Genomic DNA, 19,555 nt, shown 5'->3' on the forward strand with positions numbered 1-19,555 from the left:
AAAGAAAATCCTCCAATTAAGAGTTAGAGAAAGACATTCAACATATGTAAATACAGAAATATTTACAAAGCCAGGGCATGTAAGAAGCTTCCATATATACCAAAAAAAGGCAAGCCAGTTGATCAGAAACCAGTTTCTAATTTAGATTTTGTGTCTGATTTTGACCTAAAGATAATTTCTTCCTATACCATGTGCCTCTGAATCAAATTAGAGGAGGAAGAATGCAGAATTTGCAATGGAGGCTTTCTCCCAGTGCCCATTCACACTTTCCAAGAACATGAGGGGAACAGACAGATGGCCAACAGACTTCAAATGCCTCCAGGGATCTGCATATAAACGAGGGAGCCACAATCAATCCACAGGCCTTATGATCTGTGGGCCCAATTAAGTGAGTATGTATTTACTGTAGGATAGCCAGCCTCATATAACCAACTAATAATAATAATAATACCCCACCAATCTGGTCTAATTAATGCATGAAACATTTAAGACCCTAGAGTAAACCATCATGCCAGACTTAGCACACCTTGTGAAGAACTAGATAATCAAGCCTCTGTTCCCCTCCAGTCTACCAGAGAAGCTCAATGTGTGAGAAGGTTTGTACTGGTTGGTGCAAACCAAACCGCATGGCTCTTACAAGCCACTCTAGAGTTCCTATACCAATAATTTAGGAACCTTCTCCACTTTAACTAAAGCCAAGTTTTACTGCCTGTGCAACCTTTTCTGAATGCTGTATGGAAAAGCACATGAATCTGGAGAGTTTGTAAGTACAGGCAATGACTAATTTACACACATCCAGTTGATGCACAACTGTACACACACACACACACCACAGTGACCTGGAGGTAGCTGGAAGAGAGGGCAGGAGCTGTAAAAGGGCAGAGTAAGCCGACATGCACTGGGATCAGAAATGCAGCCCTTGTGTAAAACGGTTGTTGTCTGAAAAGCATTTTTAACTTACCAAACCCGTTGTCTTTTTCTATGCTAGAGGAAGAGGTGAACTTTGGAACTTACTTTAAAGGGCACATATTTTAAAGGCCTAACAGCCTATATTTCCATGCTATACTTTGCTGCATATTTTATTATTTTAAATCTCTGTGGGAGTTTTCTCACCCAAGAGTACTAGCCTAAAACTTGGATCTTGGCATTTAGGAATTTTCCTTTTATACCTATTTTTTTCATTGAACCAACATTTATTTGATCTCCAGAACAGTGCTCAAAGACTGAGCTATCAGATTACTGGAAAAATATTCCAATCCTGACACCCAGTTTGTTTGGTTATACTGCAAATATACAACCAAATACATTATGATACCCTTCAAGCTTGTTCGACCTATTGACCAGGAGAAAGAAGCAACAGGTAGACATCTCTCTTGGCCTTTTGTTCATGTACCTTTTGTGATCTGGACAAGAACCGTTGAGAATCTAATCTAACCTAGATTCTACAAAGCAAGCACATTACTCTAGCCTTTAAAATGGCAAATAATAATCATAACTAGGACACAGTACAAAGAGTTCCCTCTCTAACATTTCCGCTGAAATATGACTTTCTGAAGAGAGATGGATGGCTGATTTTTAACTAGGAAAAGATAAACCCAAATGAGTATGTATAAGGGAACACAGGAAACTGCTGTATACCAAGTCAAACCACTGGTCCACTGACCTTAGTTACATCTACACTGATTACTGATTAGCAGTGCCTCTCCAGTATTTCAAACAAGAGTTTTCCACAACCCTCCCTGGAGATGCCACAGGTTCAATTCTGATATTCCGCATTAAAAGTATGTATTCCATTTGGATTTTGGAAACATTCACAAGTAACACTAAGCCATTATTAACTTTAGCACATTGTGCATGATCTGGAACAAATGTAAGAGGAGCCTTGGGCTTGTATACTCTCCCTCCCCACCAGCATAGGAAGAAGGAATTAGCTGAAATTTAGTTTTCATTTTCCTCCAGGATCTAGCTTGTCATGCTATCTGGACCAAGGACTGTGGTTTAAAACAAGCTCTGGTTAGTTTAACAAGTCAGCTTCAAAACCAATTGGGTGGTACAACATTAAATCTTTATTTTCATTGTTCCCTCCCCTCCAATGCCAAGTCACTGAATGACATGTTCCATGTCTTACATAAGAAACAATATACAGCTCTCATGTATATATATACTGATTTGGCTATTCAAGCAAGTTACTAATTTAAAAATTATGAAGGAAAGAAAAAAGAAAACAAAAAAGTATTGGTGGTTCAGAGGGGAGAGCAGTGCAAGACGAGAATTCTATCTTCTACTCAGTCTGTCCAGGATTCTAAGGAAGTTGGTTATAAATCACAATTCCTGGTCCAGACAAGAAGGAACCTGAAACACGAGTGAAGTTCTTCACTCAACCACGCAGCAGAAATATACCTTTCTAAAATAGATCATGCTAAGATTATTGAAGCAGATAAGATTTGTGTTCACTCCAGCTTCTAAGCAAACCTCCTATTTTGGGTACTTTATTTTAGTTTAAAGAAAGAATAACAGAATCACAGAAGTGCAGAGTTGGAAGGGAACAAATACCAAGATATACTAATGGCTTCCACTGAGTAAGTATGGCATGCACCCAGTGTAACACTGATGGCTCTCATTCACCACAATGATGCCTAAGAGTTCTGTTAAAAACTGAGGTTGCAGTTTCCCATTTGTTTTTAAAACAAATAGATTTTCTGATCATTACTGCCAAGAAACACTTACCTGTGAGAATTGACTGGTCTACCCTCAGAGTTGTCGATTTTATAGAAGTAATTCTTATGTCAGCAGGAACCTTGTCACCAACTGTGGATTAAGAGGAGAGTATTTGAGTTTGACCAGACGTTAATGAATGCAAATATTTTTCAAGTAGTACCAGAACAACATACATCAACCATATATTTATTCAAAATATCTCTCACTTCACTTTTGAAATGAGGGAAGCTAACCCATTTTTCAGAGCTTCCCACAATTAGAAATTCCATAACCTATTTTGGAAGTGTATCTCATTGCCCAAGTGTTTATAGGAACATTTTGCTATGTGCAATTTCTCCTCATGTAGTTTAAACCCTGTTACCGGATCTTAAACCTTTAATGAATTATCTATTTCGGTTAACATCATTATTGTACATTCTCAGAGAATTCTCCACCTGCCCATTAAGATGTTGACAATTGGGAGAATCCATACTATCTGACTGGTTTTGAACAGACTTGGGATTTCTCAAATATCAGTGCAAACCACTTTTGAAACTGATAATATTTTAAAGAGTGCGCACTATGCCATGGGTGTCTGATGTTCCCCCTAGGACCTCAGTCTTTGAGTTTGACCAGCATAGCTCTTTAATGTTGGACAGGAAATTGCCATATCCAACATCTTTTGCACTAGCCTACATTTCATCTAATAAGCATTTCTAAAGTAGCACACACACACATGAAGGAAGAACTAATAAAACACTATTCTGCCAACATATGACAAAAACCCTAAAACAGGGTACTGAAAATATTTGCATCATCAGCCAGTAATTACTAATCCTGCCAGAATATGTGGACTTGTTACACAATAGTCCCTCTAGTTTTACTGTAGGGATGCACAGACTAAATGCTAATTCCTACAGGAACTGCTTATGCAACTGGCAGCAATCATACATGAGGGGGAGAATGACGCTGTGAGGAAGTTAGGTCTGCCGGTAGGTCTGCCACTTCTATGTGCTAGGTCATTGATGTACAAACACCATACCAGAGGATTAAGCACATATTATTTGTAGCTTTATACTCTTTTAGAAAAACAATTTCTGCAACATTTCTCACAAGGTTAAAATTATAGTGTTCTCTTGGGCAGAGTCTTAGGTAGGTAACTAACACCACTCTCTATTTCGAATAAAGAGGCCAATAAGCCAGCTAGACTTTTTCTTTTCTGCTCTGTCATTACAACATGAAAACCAAATTCGCTGTGCCCTTCAGCAGTGAAGAGAAAATAGTACAAAACAATGACCAAGGCCAAAAATGGGCAAACTATTTGAATGCAGTCCCCTGGTGTTGTGACGAGGTTTATATGTAGATACATGAGAGCAGCTGCTTTTTCATCTATCACAATTCCACCAAACAGCAGACTAAGACTCAGCACAATGCAGAAGAAAGTCCATCAATCCGTAAGGGCACACACGGTTGCTGGGCTTTCAACAGCTGAGCATCTCAAATGTACTGCCCCACTTGGCAAAGGCATATTAAAATAATGGATCTCTTTGCTGAAATGTATATAGATCAGCCTACACACAACTGCTAAAAATGGTTGTAAGGACTACTGGAAGAAAGCACTGAAATATTATTCTAACAAACTTTGCTTTCAACACAGCCAAGTGAACACAGCTCATTGCCTTTCAGCAGAGTATTTAGAAAAAGCACCACTATTTATTTATTTGTTCCTCAACAGCATGTTCTGAAATCTTATTAACAATTCTTCCGTAGAAGTTATGATAGTCAAAAGTTGATGAGCCCAAATAAGAACAAAATTATTGTGGCTCCAGTAAATTCCCTGTACAAAATGTATACTTCTTCCCAGTAATTGCGGCCAATTGTTTTAAGCAGCAAGGATAGCAACCAAGCTGAAGTTTCATTGTTCTGAAGTTTGCTTAACTATCCAAAGTGAACAATTAAGTTCGGGTAGCACATAGAGAGACAAAGTGACCGTTCTAATGCCAAAGTACAGGACAAAAGTTTGACATTCCAGTAACCGGGGGGGGGGGGGGGCGCGGCGGCTATTTTGCAATCTTATTTCCCACACTTCAAAGCCTAGCACCTTCCCAGAGTTCTGTACAATCTAAACAATTCATAAGGAAGAAAAAAACATGGGTTAATAAATCTTTCTAAACTTTGTCTTATCCCCTAACTTAAGATACACTACTGGCATGTGACAGCATTCTATTCTCCTGATTGCATAAAGTGAAAACAAACCTTTGAACACAGCAAAATATGAACTAAGCATCTATTTAATTTATAGATTTTTGCCTCAGCCATATATGCTAATGTAGGTTTATATTCCCATTATATGAATTACTCATCCAGTCACACACTGCCCCCCATGCAGTTTACTGGATGGAGCCTTGAGCATGTCATTCTTGCTCAAATGTACCCACTTCACATACAGTGATGTGGTTTTCCAGAAAAAAATCCTATGCAAATTAGAAAAAATTACATCAGTTTGAATTGGAAAATGTTATGATACCCTACAGAATGCTCTAATTTGCCACAATTATTTTACTTGTATTTGGTACATAGATACATGTTACTTGTATGCTGCCTTTCCATAATTCAAGCCATGCTCAAGACTGCCTACAACATGAAATAAATACATAATTAAAGGTAAAGGGACCGCTGACCGTTACAAGATAACAAAAGTACTAAGAGATGCTAACAACCTTGAAACTTTCAAGCTAGCCTAACAAATATATTCGTAATAGGCATCAGTTCATTGTTACTATTGAACTTATGAAATGGGAAAGGTTCTGTTTTGGAAAATTGTCCATACCACATCACTGATTCAGAGCAAGAAAGATAATGGTACCATTAAAAACTTGAATAAAGGGAATCCAGAGAGAGAAACTTGCTAAATACATATATTACTTTTGGACTACACACACCATAAACAGCTGAACAGTGTCTGTCCAAATAAAAAGTAACAGTGGTGATGGAAACAGTGGTGATGATAGGAAAGATGGCACGAAACAATATCCAGTTTCTACTAGGGAAAATGGCTCTTTCATCACACAAATTGGCTTAACTTTAGTGAGAGGTTTTTCCAGAAGAATTTCAGATGAACTGTTGAGTGTTCTCAAATTTGTCAGCCACTTCTGTATAGATACTGGATGTAATGGTTATAGGGGTTGCTCGTGCGTAAGTTGCCGCCACTCCTGGCTAGGTTACCTGGTTAAACCCTTTCTGTCTGGACGGCCCTTCACTTCGTGGCTGTTTCAGTCGCTGGCAGAATCCGTCAGTGGGCGTTTCTTGAACTTCTTCCAGCAAAGAAGTTCTTTGACGCCAAGTCTCCGCCTACTCTCCCTGCGCGGAAGTCTTCTGCGCAGGGTGGGTGTGGGCAGCGGCGGACCCGTGCTCTCCCCGCTGGTCTCCGGCGAGGAGTCCTGGAGCCCCTTCGCCGATTCCCCCATCTGCCCCCCTTCACCCCTGGTGTTACGCTGATTTCCTTCCCCAGCAGATGGGCTGCCTCTCTCCCTGCTGGGCCCCTCTCCAGCATCGCTCTGGAGCCTTGCCTCCGCCTCTGGCTCCGATGGCAGTTCCCTGACACTGGACCTTTGCCATACAAATGCAGACATTTATAAAGGATAGGATTCTTAAATAAACCTGGAATCAGAGTTTTCATAGTCTGCTCTACTTTACTTGCAGGGAGCTACATACCTTATCCAGACAATATTCAGATATTGGTATTTATGAAAAAGCCCTTATGAATGTTAGCTATTCTGTAATACAGTAATTAAATGTTATAAAATATTAAGCTATCCAGAAGCACACTCTTCCACAACCTGCTAAAATTTTGTATGTTTGGGGGCGTTACAGATCTGACCTGAACCAGCAATGTGTGATGGCATCCCTAGATGAATCAGAGCTCAAAGTCCCATATCCTACAGTCCAGATTTCCAAACTTTTCATGTTGGTGACACACTTGATAGACATGCATCATTTCATGACACAGCAATTCAGTTTTGATAGCAAACCGGAGGTTAAACTAACCCCTTTCCAGCCCTGGAAGGAGCACAGTGAGCATTTGTGCAACATACCTACACACTGCAGCTGACACACTAACATGTTGCAACACAGAGTTTGGAAAGCTCCACTGTAGTCTTTTCGCCATATGTTGAAGCCTTCCCCTTTCAAAAAGCTTTCCAAGTGGAGACTTTTATCTCAATCAGTATCTGCATGGGATCTGAAATTCTACATATGTTTCTACTGTATTGCAAAATCACTTTTGAGATGCTTTGTGGAAAGAAATGCATAGATTCTTAATTAATTTCCTCTGCCAACTCATAATTCCAAATTAGTAACATTCTCTTCTTCTACTTTTAATACCTAGCTTATAAATTCTACTCTTCATTATCTAATTTGTTTCTCTTTCCAAGTCAACTAAACTCATGATTAAAAGGTTTATGGATTCTATGGACCCCCCAATCTTTTCCATGAGCACAACCACCAACAAAACTGGCTGAAAGTTTGCCCAATGAAACAACTCTGGAAAAATCAAAGAAGACAGTTTTTAATAGCCAAGCACATTGTTGTTATTTGCTCTTCAACTTCCCCATCATTTGCTTAGAGAACACACAATTAGCAATTTGACCCTGGCCAGACACCAGCACATTCCTGCTCAGGCTTACTTAAGGACTATGACATCGGAGGTGCTCATAGACAATCTGTTGGGAAATGAATGGGTTAAAAAAAGCCAGAGGCTTCAGCAATCTAATGAAAAAATCACTCACTGATCAATTCTTGCAGTAGTACTCTGAACATTAGTAAACTCCCTACCCTTCTTTATAAACGCTGCTACTCTGGATTTTTCCAATAGAGATAATTATGACTGTCTGAATATAGTGTAGTAAACTGATTAGTTGAAAATAATTAGGAGACCTTAATTATAGCAATAGCTAAATGCGTAGGCTTTAGCAAATACAAGAAAAGCAATTCACAAAACAGCAGTAGAAGTGCAGTCAACGTAACTAGTGGCAGAAATGCAGTCTCTCTGCTCAAGTGTCTGGAAAGGAAGACCATCAACATTCACTTTTTGCCATGTTAGAGGATTCTAGCAAGCATGCCAAGCTAAGCAGGAACATTCAAACTACTGGATTATTCAAGTAATGAAAGGAGGAAATAGTGGTACTTCAGCAGTGCTCCTTAATATGCAAGGTTTCTATAGTCTGTGAGTACATACTGCCTGTACTCTTCTACCTATAAAACTTTAGAAGGCTTTATCACACAAAACTGATGTGTATTATACAGGACTTGAACACTTAATTTAAAACAGTTACAGTATGTGAACTGTGTGCTTGAACTATACACAAGTTTCTATGTTACCCAACACAAAACTGATACCACTTCCTTTTCAGAAACACACATACTATGGAACTATAGAGCATGAGGTATACAGCATGACCAAAGTGTAAGGAATATGGGAATACTAATAATTGAAAACTGCATGAATGTGCCTCTCCCCCACCCGCAAAAAGCAGGCATCAGTTGTGTAAGCACGCAGTACTTTCAGAAGAAGCAGTAAGTAAGTACCTTTACTTTAGTACAATTGATTAATAAAGCTTAAAACAAGCAACTGCAGATTAATAAAAAAAAATTCCTAGAAGTTGACTCTCCCCAGTAAAAATCTGAATCAGATGAGTAAGATACAAAATCATTTGAGGAAAAACTGGGTATTCTTTGGTTGTCATATGTAGGTTACCAAACTACATTGTGATTGTTTAACAACACCTAGAACCCTGTGGAGGTTAGCGAAAGTTCCTAAATACTGCGAGAACATTATTTTCTACTTTTCACAATAAGCTTCTTATTGGTAGCTGATCTTCATACATTGTGATAAAGCAGTATTACAGTAAAGTCTCCCATCTGAACAGAATCTTTTCTTAGAAAAAGGTGATTATCACAAGTTCTAATTAGATATGTCCTCAACAGTCACTCCCCCAGCAAAATCACTTGTAAAAGATGCTGAGAAGTTTCAAAATATGTGTCTATTGTTTGACTGCAATGTCTGTTGTATTTTGGTTCCTATGCTGGTTCCTCTACTGCCTCTCTTTCTTCAGTAGTCTTGATCCATTAAGAGCATCTTTGCTCAAATCTTCATCAGCAACTTACAACTGCAAAAACTACCCACACATGGCAGGTATAGTTATTTTACCAGTAAGCAATAGCATCAACTTGCTACAACCAGGTAGTTTCAGGTAATGCATGGTGGCACTGTATATAAAATCCCCTCAAAAGGGATTTATCCCTGTGAAGTGACCAGCCTCCTAGTGAAGGCAACCTTATTAATCCCACATTTACAAGTGACAGCAAAAGCACGAAGGTGGCTAATTGGCACATTCGACCTGTTCTGTTTGTGGTTGTTATTATTATGCATATTCCATTGTTAAGCTGTAAGCAATATCCTTTGAAGGGAAACAACCTATATTTAATAATTACAAGCTCCAGTGTAAACACAACTTCCTACAACATTGTACTTATTAATTCATCATCTAACAAGTACTTTACATACTTTGAAAGCTCAGTGTTTGCTTAATGTTTTTCCAGGCAAGATATGGCTGTTGGAAAAGCAACTCGCCCCCCCAAAACAAGTTGTTTGTGTTGACAAAAAGGACACTTATTTAAGGGCCAGTGACTGTGCCCCAATGCCTTCTTTGCTTAAAAAACCCCCCACCTATCCTAAAACATCCATGAACATTAGACAGCACTGATATCTGAGAGGTAACTGCCACCTGGTTATTCATGACAGTCACTGGTGCCTGCAATGCAATGTCACTGGCACACTGCCTAAAATTCCATACCCAGATATGCATCCCCGCATCAAGTGCTTTGTCGCTTCCCTACATGGTCCTATTTCTGCAGGCACCATGTCAAAGGCCATCCAATATGCTTACACTTATGACAGAGGCATGCACACAGTTTCTCTCACCTCCAGGTTTTGACACTAGTTGTGGAACATAGTGTATGTACTCTTGCCACCCACCCTGAAATTTTAGCTTGGCTATAGGCACTTACAGTGACTGGATTACATTTCACAGCACAGTCATTCCAAAAATTAAGTTTAGTCTTTCCAAGGGTAAGAATGGCATTATTGCAAATCTGAGAATTATTAGTTATCTGCACATCAGCTTGACCATGAAAGAATTCAATCCACATAGTATTAATATTTTTTATTAAGGACAGTAATTTGAACTAGAAAGATCAAGTACACCTATTATATAACTTTTATCATCTATTACTGCAATATCAGTATGATATGTAGTACAAGTTATATGCTAGATACACATATTCAATGCCCTTCAGTACACACACAAATGGACCTCAAGAGTGAAATGTTAGCAGGAAGGTATTTATACCCAATGTAAAAGCCAGGAGGGAAGCACAGAAATAAATTTATTCTCAAAAATGCCAACTATGAAGTTTCAGCATAGTTCAATGAATTTTGGAACTCAGGTTTCTATTTCAGGAACAAACCCAACACAATGATCTACCACAAAAATAAATCAGGAGACCATGGGTCACTGGGTGGTTACACCCCATGCTTCCCAAGAAGAACATCACAATAAGGGGGAAACCAAGCTGGCAACATCCATCAGCCTGTGAAATAACAGTCTTTCCTCCTCTCTGCCAGAAAGTTCACTCTACTCCAATTGCCAGTTACTCTGGGACTACAAGGGTGAAAGAGACACACAGCCTGGCCCAATCCATTGACCAAGGCAGACAGGGAGACTTGGCTTCATGTATCAGCAGTGAAAGAGCAGCTGCTCCAGTGCTGCTTACACCAGTGTGATGTAGTGGTTAGCACTGGACCAGGGAGACCTGGGTTCAAATCCCCACTCAGTCAAGAAGCTCACTGGGTGACCTTGGGACAGTTACTTTTTCTCATACCACACAGAGTCGATGTGAGAATAAAATCAAGAAGGGGGTGAACCATGCATGCCACCTTGAGCTCCTTACAGAAAAGGTGGTATATAAACCCAACACATACATGAAAACATTAGACCTTAAGCCTGAGGGCATAAATATTAGTACAACTCATTATGTATGCTGAAAAAAATTGCCATGGGTCGTTTGGATGAACTTGTATACAGTATAACCAAACTGAACTAGTTCATTTTGTAAAGGGAGAAATGTGAACTGTAAGTAGTTCATTTTTGGACATGTTAAATTTGAACTTGTGAAAAATGAACTGCCCAAGGTCTATGTATTAGATACACATTCAAACAAAATTAAGCCATCCATTTCTCTTAAACTCATGTCAGAGGAATTGAAGCTGGAACTGAGTAACAAATACTTGAACTTTGTGGAGGGGAGGGAATAGGCTATCCAAAATTGGATTCAAGTCAGGAAGCTTGTACCACGTTTCTATTAAGTGCACACATTTCTACACCTAAATTGCTCATTAAACCATATGGCAAGGAGTGCTCTACCCTACAAAATGCTCATCTAGCAGGGTTCTTTGTTTTTGCCACATCAAACCAATATAGCTGCTCTCTGAATTTGACAATAAAGAAGTTATTTGCAATCTATGCAAATCTTAACACGCACACATACCTAAACAATACACTGCAAAAGTAAGTAGTGGAGGAACACCATGGAAGGTGGAAGAAAGCCACCCCCAGTAGAGACAACACCATAATGCCACAGGGAGGGAAGCTTGATGCAGGAAGTCAAGACGCAAGTAAACATGACTTTGGCCTGCCAGTCCTCCCCATCTGGTCCATAAGGTAGTTTCAGACAAGTCATGCCCATCTACCATCATATATGAAACCAGGTGTGGGGTATGTAATGGCGGCTTAGAAAAAGGGGCTTTGAAGGCACTGCCAATTGGCAAAGCCTGCAAAGGCGCTTGCACACCACTTCCCAAATACTGTCTCTGTCAGGCATCTGGGAAGTGCTGCACAACTTTCCCCCATACCCCAGGTCAACTTTGACAGATGTCTTAATTATGTCAGGTGATTGACATCAGATGACTGACAGGCAGGTGACTGGTTACACAAGACATTATTCTGTTGTAGGTCACTTCATGTCAGTTCAGCTGTTGTAACTGCTAATTTGTGCCTCTAGAAGTAAGCAGTTTTTCTCCCCTCATAGTAAAGAGGTTGATGAGGAAAGGCAGTAAGCCCACAACTTACACAAATTTAACTTGTGTGCATTCAGCTTTATGCACACAATTTTTTTTAAAAGGTGGGCAGAAAGGAAAGGGGGTCCCAGAAAATGACCTTGGCAATCCCACCCACCAATGAACCCAATGTGCTATGATTATGATTTTTGGCCTTAGGCGCAATCCCTGGAATATAACCTCTACATAAGTTGCAGTCATTCCCTAGTGAGGTGCATCTGCCTCCCTCCTTACTGACTATAAGGAGATATTTTTAAATGTTTCTGTTTACCCTAGCATTTGATAGCTAAAGATGCTGTTCCTGGCAACCCTAAGTTCACAGCCTTTTACAATGTTTAAAAGTGTTTTTGAGTATATTTATTTTTTAATGTTTTTTATCACTCTTTGTCTTAACAGCAAATCAATTTGTAAGAACTAAAAAGACCCATAATGTTGTAGCATATAAAACATCTTACCAGCTACTTCCACGATATCACCTGGAACCAAGTCTCTTGCTTTTATCCTTTGTACACTTTTTCTGTCTTGTCTATACACTTTACCCATTTCAGGTTCATATTCTTTAAGAGCTTCAATGGCATTTTCAGCATTTCTTTCCTGCAAGAAATAAACACTGAGATTAGAGGGCACACAAGCTGTTGCTTTTACTATTGTGGTTGGCCAAATTGCCACCCTCCAATTTTCTCGTTTATACTGTTAGGCAAACAATCTTTGTTCATTTACTGACATTACCAGATGCTGTTGCAACAACGGGAGCAGCCTGCAAAACATCACTTTCAAATGCAATCTACAAACCAATGCCCTCTACTTCATTTCATTTCATGTTATTGCAAATGTGTTTTGTTACAATTTGGGAAAGACAAGGATAGTTTTAATGTTTTAAGACAAAAGGTTCACTTGGGGATAGTTCGATAAGAACCTCTTTTCATAATCAGAGAGAGATCCTTTTCTCATATAAAAAACAGGCAGGCTGCATCCTGTGTCATTTTAGAGCAAGCCTAAAACCCCAAAGCGTAATTCTTATAGTTAGTGATTAAGCAGTAAGACAAGACAGATCAATATCACTTCTTTGGAAATTAACTTCTATCCCTCCCACAACAATTAGCCAATGTTTGGCTAGATGCGTTCATAACTACAACTGGATATATTCATAGTTACTACAACAACTCTGGCATTCAAGTTTGAAGAAAACAATTGTCCTCAAAGCCTCCTATTTGTACTTATAAAAGAAAAATGTAGTGCATGACTTGCTAACAAAGTAACTGCTATTAGCTGAACATAGTGACATTTTTGGCATTTTAAAAGAACATATTAACACCTCATAACCGGTGTTAGAAACTGGGATAGAAAAGCTATTTGCCACATGGAACCTCTGTTGCGGGTGCAAAAACAGAATGGCTAGCCACACACCGCCCCTCCCCAAACGTAGCAGCACTTTTTATTAATTTGTTTGAAATGCATGAACTAATGCACAATTCACACCAGTGACACATTGTTAGTATCACATTTTTAATGGCAATTCTTAATTGAACACCACAAACATGAATGGGGCTCAACCCCTGTAATTGTGGCCAAAACCATAAGCCAGTTGAATAATTAATATTTACAAATACCAGCATTATTATTATTATTATGTAAAGGGGGAAGCAAAGAGGCATATGGAAGGCAGCAGCCAGTGATCTAGCAGAGATCTCATTTTGGGGTGGGGAGGCGAGGTGAGGCAAAGCAGCATGGAAGGCAGCAGCCAGCGATCTTACTTTGAAGTCAGGCAGGAAGGTATTTCTAGCAGCGGCAATTTTAACCTTGGATCTCAGTCACTATACGCAGCACCAAGACTTCTCAAACTGCTTGCAATCAGACCATTCCCAGTCACAAAATGCACCTGGTTCCCAGCTAATTTTGAATGCTGCTCATAAATGTCCACAAAAACTGAATCTGAGTATGTTAAGAGTGGTGTATGCCTGTAGTTATTTAATAAGGACTTTTCAGTTAATAATATTGTCTATTTCCAGACAGTTTAATGTTAAAATCTTGCCAAGTTATTATAGCTCACCAACAGAAAAAAAATTCCAAGTAGCCAACAGTTTTGCTACTTGCCCCAACCCCCAAATCATAACTTTTCCAGATTCAACATTAGCAGATATCAAAAATTGTTTTGCATATTGTTCCATTGCAAAACACTTTATCTAACTGCTTCAACTAAGTGCTGAAAATCAAGTGTCTTTTCTGCCAATCCAACAACTAAAGAATTAGCTTTCCGGGGAAATGTTCATATTGTTAACAATATGTTACGTGAGGCAAAAGTTACATTTGTCTCCCTTCCCAGTGCCCATTCAGAATTGTAACATGAGCATACTTGTCGTTATTAAGCCAACCAGATAGATCACTTTAAATAGAAAATGTTCTTTTGGAATTTATCTGAGTGACTATTTTTAACAATCCATCTGTGAGAGCAATTAAAAGATCTGTACTATAGGGACATCCTGCTCACACTTTCTGCTCTAGATTAAATTCATGCATTCAACTGCTTATAGCATCTGCTATTTAGAATAGTCAACTACCTTGTACATTCCAAGCAGAGAGAGACTTCAATAATCACCTATCATATACCTTTTGGGGATTTGTAATACACATTGGCTGGGTATATTTTTGTGGTATAGGCTTCAGGAAGACATTATTGGATTGTAAACAGATGAGCTGCTTGAAACCAACTAAAAGAAACACTACCTATAAAAAGTTATTAGTCAGAATCTGGTAGCTCTGGCTTGGCAGTGGTTTTATACCAATATCTTATTACCATGGTTTCAGGGGACAGTCATTCTCATTTCACCATACTTTCAGAAATAGCCAATTGGGGCCCTTCCTTTTCAAACATTTCTCAGATCCCAGATTTCTCTTGAATCCTGCATAGCAATAATCTCCAATACACAAATTGAGGGTGAGGGAACTCCATGTCTGTCAGGATATGTAGGCTGTGGGCCCTACTATACATAAGCTTGATATAGAAATAACTTGCTACAAAATGGATGACCAATTTATGTATTCATACTGGCAACTACTTGATTTGACAAATATAAATATGTTAAAGTGCATTTAAGACTCAAGCTGTTCAATGAGCCAGCAAAAGGAAACAGTAAAAAAAAAAAAGGGTTTTCAAGGTTCTAGTTAGAACTAAGTATAAAAGAAAATCTGCTAATGTGTGCTGTGAATGTGGCCCAAATCTGCTGCCACCGCCTGACTGCCTGGTGGTCTGCTGTTGTTTGTATTCTCTTCAGTTAAGGTGGTGCCAGAAGGATATATGTAATATGAAGGAAAGGGGGTGTAGTGAGAATCTAGAGCAGGGGTCAGCAACCATTTTCAGCCGTGGGCCAGTCCACTGTCCCTCAGACCTTGTGGGGGGCCGGACTATATTTTGAAGGGAAAAAATGAACCAATTCCTATGCCCCACAAATAACCCAGAGATGCATTTTAAATAAAAGGACACATTCTACTCATGTAAAAACACGCTGATTCCCGGACCGTCCACGGGCCCGATTGAAAAGGCGACTGGGCTGCATCCAGCCCCCGGGCCTTCGGTTGCCTACTCCTGATCTAGAGCTTGAATGCAGAGTGGAAGGAAAGGGGGACCTTTTTCTGCCTTCCCATTTCCAGCTACTCTCTGAAGACTGAAGAAAGGACCCACATAAGAGTATCTGTAGGGTAGGCAGGAGAAGCATTTTGCAGTCTTCAGATGAGGACTAGACCATATGAAAAATTAACATGATATTTTAACTGGAGCTGACAATATACACAATTCATTTTCAGCTTTGTTATCTTGTAAAAAAAAAGAGCTTAAGTGCAGCCGCAACCCAGGTTTAAGGTGCCATATGGCGATTAGCTTTTATATATCAGTTTCTACCACTGCCTGTTACTATAAACACATACATTCTCAAATACACAAAACAACCAATTCACATGTCATATAATTATATCAAAGACAATAAAAGCATACTGAGGAAGTAGTTCAGGGCAAATTGGGTTTTCCTAACCTTAATGGCATGTCAGTCCCTGCATGCAAGTTAGAACTACCATAAATACACCATGCAGAAGCAATTCAAATTTTAGATTTAAATAAGCAAGTAAGATTTCAGTGTCATGCATCAACTATGAAAAACACATGCATCACCTCATCCCCCAAAATACTCAATTCTCATAAATGACCTAAATGGAGACAATAGATGTACCACTGTTTTCTTCTTTGTAACACAAAAAAACTTAATTAAAACTAAAAAAAAAGACCTAAAGTTCAGCATTCTTCACAAACTCTCAAAATTTAATTTCTAGTACAGCAGATCCATCCTGTAACTTCCTGATTTCAAAAGAAACTTGTTACACAATATGGAGGGCTGCTGCTTAAGCAATACAAGTCCTAAGTTTCCTTGGGTTCACTTAAGTAGTTGCATGGCTCTTTGGATCCTGCAGTACTTCTACAATGTAGAGCATCTCTCAAATAACTAAATCTGAAATGCTGAACTATTTCCACTATTTCACAACTTGCATCTACTTTCAGGCTAATCAAAAATATATATAGCAAATTTACTTAAAATTAGTCTGTACAAGTTGCAGCCTATTGGAACAATGTTTATGAAGTTTTCCAAGATTCAAGCATTACAAAATATTCACTCACCTGCCACACACCCACAATTGCATTGGCTACCAATATGAGTAAGATTACAAAAGGCTCTACAAAGGCTGTGACTGTTTCTTCACCTTCTTCAAACCAGGCCAACACCTACAAGAGAGATTGAAGAACAGGTCATTTTACATATTCAAATATTATATACTGTATTTTCTATAACAGCTGTCTTAATTTTAGCTATATGTTAGTCATTGGTAATTAGATATACCCTAGGATTTATTGCACCAGTTAAAAAGAAAAGTCACTTAAGCGACACATTAGAAGCTAAAAGCAAATTTCATTTTACAAAAATAATCCCATCTTCACCTTCCCAAATGGCTTGAATTTGAAAGTACATTGCACGTTAGAAGGCTAGAATTGTAGCTTTTATTTTCAAAACAAATTACAAAGTTTACCTTTGTTAACAATGCCTAAATAAATTAGAGTGAGGAAACACACACACACACACATTATATATATATATATATATATATATATATATATATATATATATATATACTATGTGTGTGTATAATTTTTTTAATAATGTATTGTTTTCTCTCGGGTAGCTTACATGGCAATGTTAGAGGTTAGTCTTAAAAAATAAAATCCGGAGACACAATCTGCAACAGTTTCTTAAAGATAAGACTTTAGTAGTTTAATACATAGTAAGCTTTGTGCTACCATGCTTATGCTTGGTTAGTTTGCTATTCTGAGATTGAAACATGGTAATATTTATCAGGTTCTAAACTGTCATTATAATCTGCTACTAAGTCCTACATTCCTTAAAGCCAAGCCTCCTCTCTGTTAACAATAGAGAAGGTTAAGTCATGTAATACTGAGCGGTCTGGTTGCAGGGTGATCAGGAACTAGAATGTAGTTGACATTTTCTGGATAAGGTCGCCACACAGTTAAGAGGTGCATATGTGCTAAAATACTGACAGGGCACTAGAAAAACCAAAGTGATTAAATCATAAAAATGGAAGAAGTGTGGAATGTCTCAGCAAAATTTCATACAATACTGCATGTGTGTATTTTTAAAAAAGATGTCAGACCCAACAGAGCTCAAGCTCAGCTTGCAGCTATCCCCATATTTAGATTCATCAGCATAAAGAATAATTTACTTTAATATCAGGTAACGTAGGAAAGTGCCCTCCTAATTATTTGCAGCTAAATGCAGTCAAGTACTCTCTTGAATACATGTAGTTCCTTGATTGTATCTATATGGGTGCTCCCATAGCTACTGCATATTATAAAAATCCATGATAGACTTTAAAAAATGAAACTTGATCTTAGGTAGATAAATGCCTTTATCAAAAGGTTTCTGAGCCCTAGTTTCCCCCAAAGCGTTTCCTGTGCTGCCTCAGAAGTCATCCCAGACCACTTTTAGAAACCATCTCCAACACAAACATGAAGAGCTGCTTTCAGCGGGAAGAATACGCAAGAGCAGTGGAAATCTTTATACAAACTGAAAGAATTACAATGTCTGGGGTCACCCACAATGTTGAAACATAATTAAAGTTAGGGAGCCAACAACAAAATATGGCTTGTGCTGTGCTGGGTTCACATGCGCCACTAAACCATGGTTTAAAATTACATGTGAACCAGGTCACTGAATGGGGTACTTAAGAGTCACAGCCAAAATTTCATTTAATCTACACTTACTTGGTAGCCTGTATCAAACTCTGCAACGATTAATGCAGAAAATATCTACTACTATATTCAACATATTGTGCAACAGGAAGTAAAAATCAACAAACTTAATAATGCTGAAATCATTAGTGCTTGGAAGCCAGTCAATAGGAAGCTGAAAGAAGAGGAATCTTGTTAAGTAGAACTGTTTTCCAGGTGGGTACACAGGCTGTGGGAAATAGAGAATGGAGGAAATGCTGTACTGCACTAAAGGCTATAGGGAAGGCAGTTTCTAGATTGAGGGGCATGGTAAATCTTAAATAGAGGAAAATTCCATTAGAAAATCACCTTCTGGTGGGTTGGAATGCAGAATCTAGATTTCACTCCTAAATTTAATCTTGGCTCTTTTAAATGGCTGTTGCTACAACTTATCATTAGCCACTTGATGGAGCTCCAGTTATACAGCTATGATGTGACTGAAGTATTCAGGATCCTAGTACTAAATAAAGAGATTAAATGCCTCTGCAATGGCATCTATCAATGGAATAAGAGCACCAGTAAGACAGCCAATTTTTTAAAGTCCATCATGCTCAATATGACATAAAATAAAAACAATAAATATTTCGTACTGATTTAAGATGATTAATTCACTTCATAAAATTTATACACTACTTCATTGTAAAAATACTCTCAAAGTGGTTTACAAAAAGATAAAATAAGAAAATCAAGAAAATATTATTCATCCAGATTTTTAGGCACATTACCTCCCACTTAGGTACAGGGAATGTATTACAGTACGGTGGACCCTCCGGATATGAACTTAATTCGTTCCGGGGGTCCGTATGTACCCCAAAAAGTCCGCATCTAGAGATGTTGCTTCTACACACACATGCAGCGCCACTGATAGAGCGCTTCTGCACATGCGGCGAAACCCGGAAGTATACACTTCTGGTTTTGCCGCGTTTGCAACCTGAAAGTTACGTTACCCGAAGGTAACGTAACCTGAGGATCCACTGTATACATATCTACATGTTTCATGCTTGTCTTTAATTTCTGGCTCATGATAAACCGATTATCTTTTGATCCACCTTTCTCTACAATACCCAGCACAGACAATGGGCACCGGAGAGGCATCAATTAGAGGAGGACCTAGAAGATGAGAACACAAATAACTGACTTCCAGGCCACAAGAAGGGAGTGAGACCAGTTCCAATATATCCCATCCTAAACTCTTATAAGCATTTGCTGAAGTTTCCCATACACAGCAGCGTTTTCTTAAGGAATTGTGAGGTCTAGAAACCTGCTGTGTAAAATAAATGCTCAAATTGTCAAATGGTTCATTTCATTAATAGCAGCCATGCTGATTTTAGACGCCTTGCTAGATATAAAGCACCAAT

At 38.6% G+C, this 19,555-nt stretch overlaps 1 protein-coding gene across 3 annotated transcripts in view; it reads right to left on the reverse strand.

Moving 5' to 3' along the window:
* The window catches only part of ATP2A2 (ATPase sarcoplasmic/endoplasmic reticulum Ca2+ transporting 2), a 52,343-nt gene that overhangs the window by 22,116 nt on the left and 10,672 nt on the right, over positions 1-19,555 (reverse strand). For all 3 annotated transcript variants that reach the window (XR_014542375.1, XM_083589862.1, XM_083589861.1), the window contains exons 4-6: positions 16,536-16,640; positions 12,328-12,466; positions 2,728-2,808 (exon numbers count right to left, since the gene is read on the reverse strand). Coding sequence is in view for 2 of the 3 variants with exons in the window: in XM_083589862.1 (XP_083445988.1) it covers positions 2,728-2,808; positions 12,328-12,466; positions 16,536-16,640 (325 nt within the window). In the remaining variant the exon portion in view is untranslated. The remainder of the gene's footprint in view (positions 1-2,727; positions 2,809-12,327; positions 12,467-16,535; positions 16,641-19,555) is intronic.

This window comes from Podarcis filfolensis (assembly GCF_964270895.1).
Source record: "Podarcis filfolensis genome assembly, chromosome: 16".
Taxonomy (NCBI): Eukaryota; Metazoa; Chordata; class Lepidosauria; order Squamata; family Lacertidae; genus Podarcis; species Podarcis filfolensis.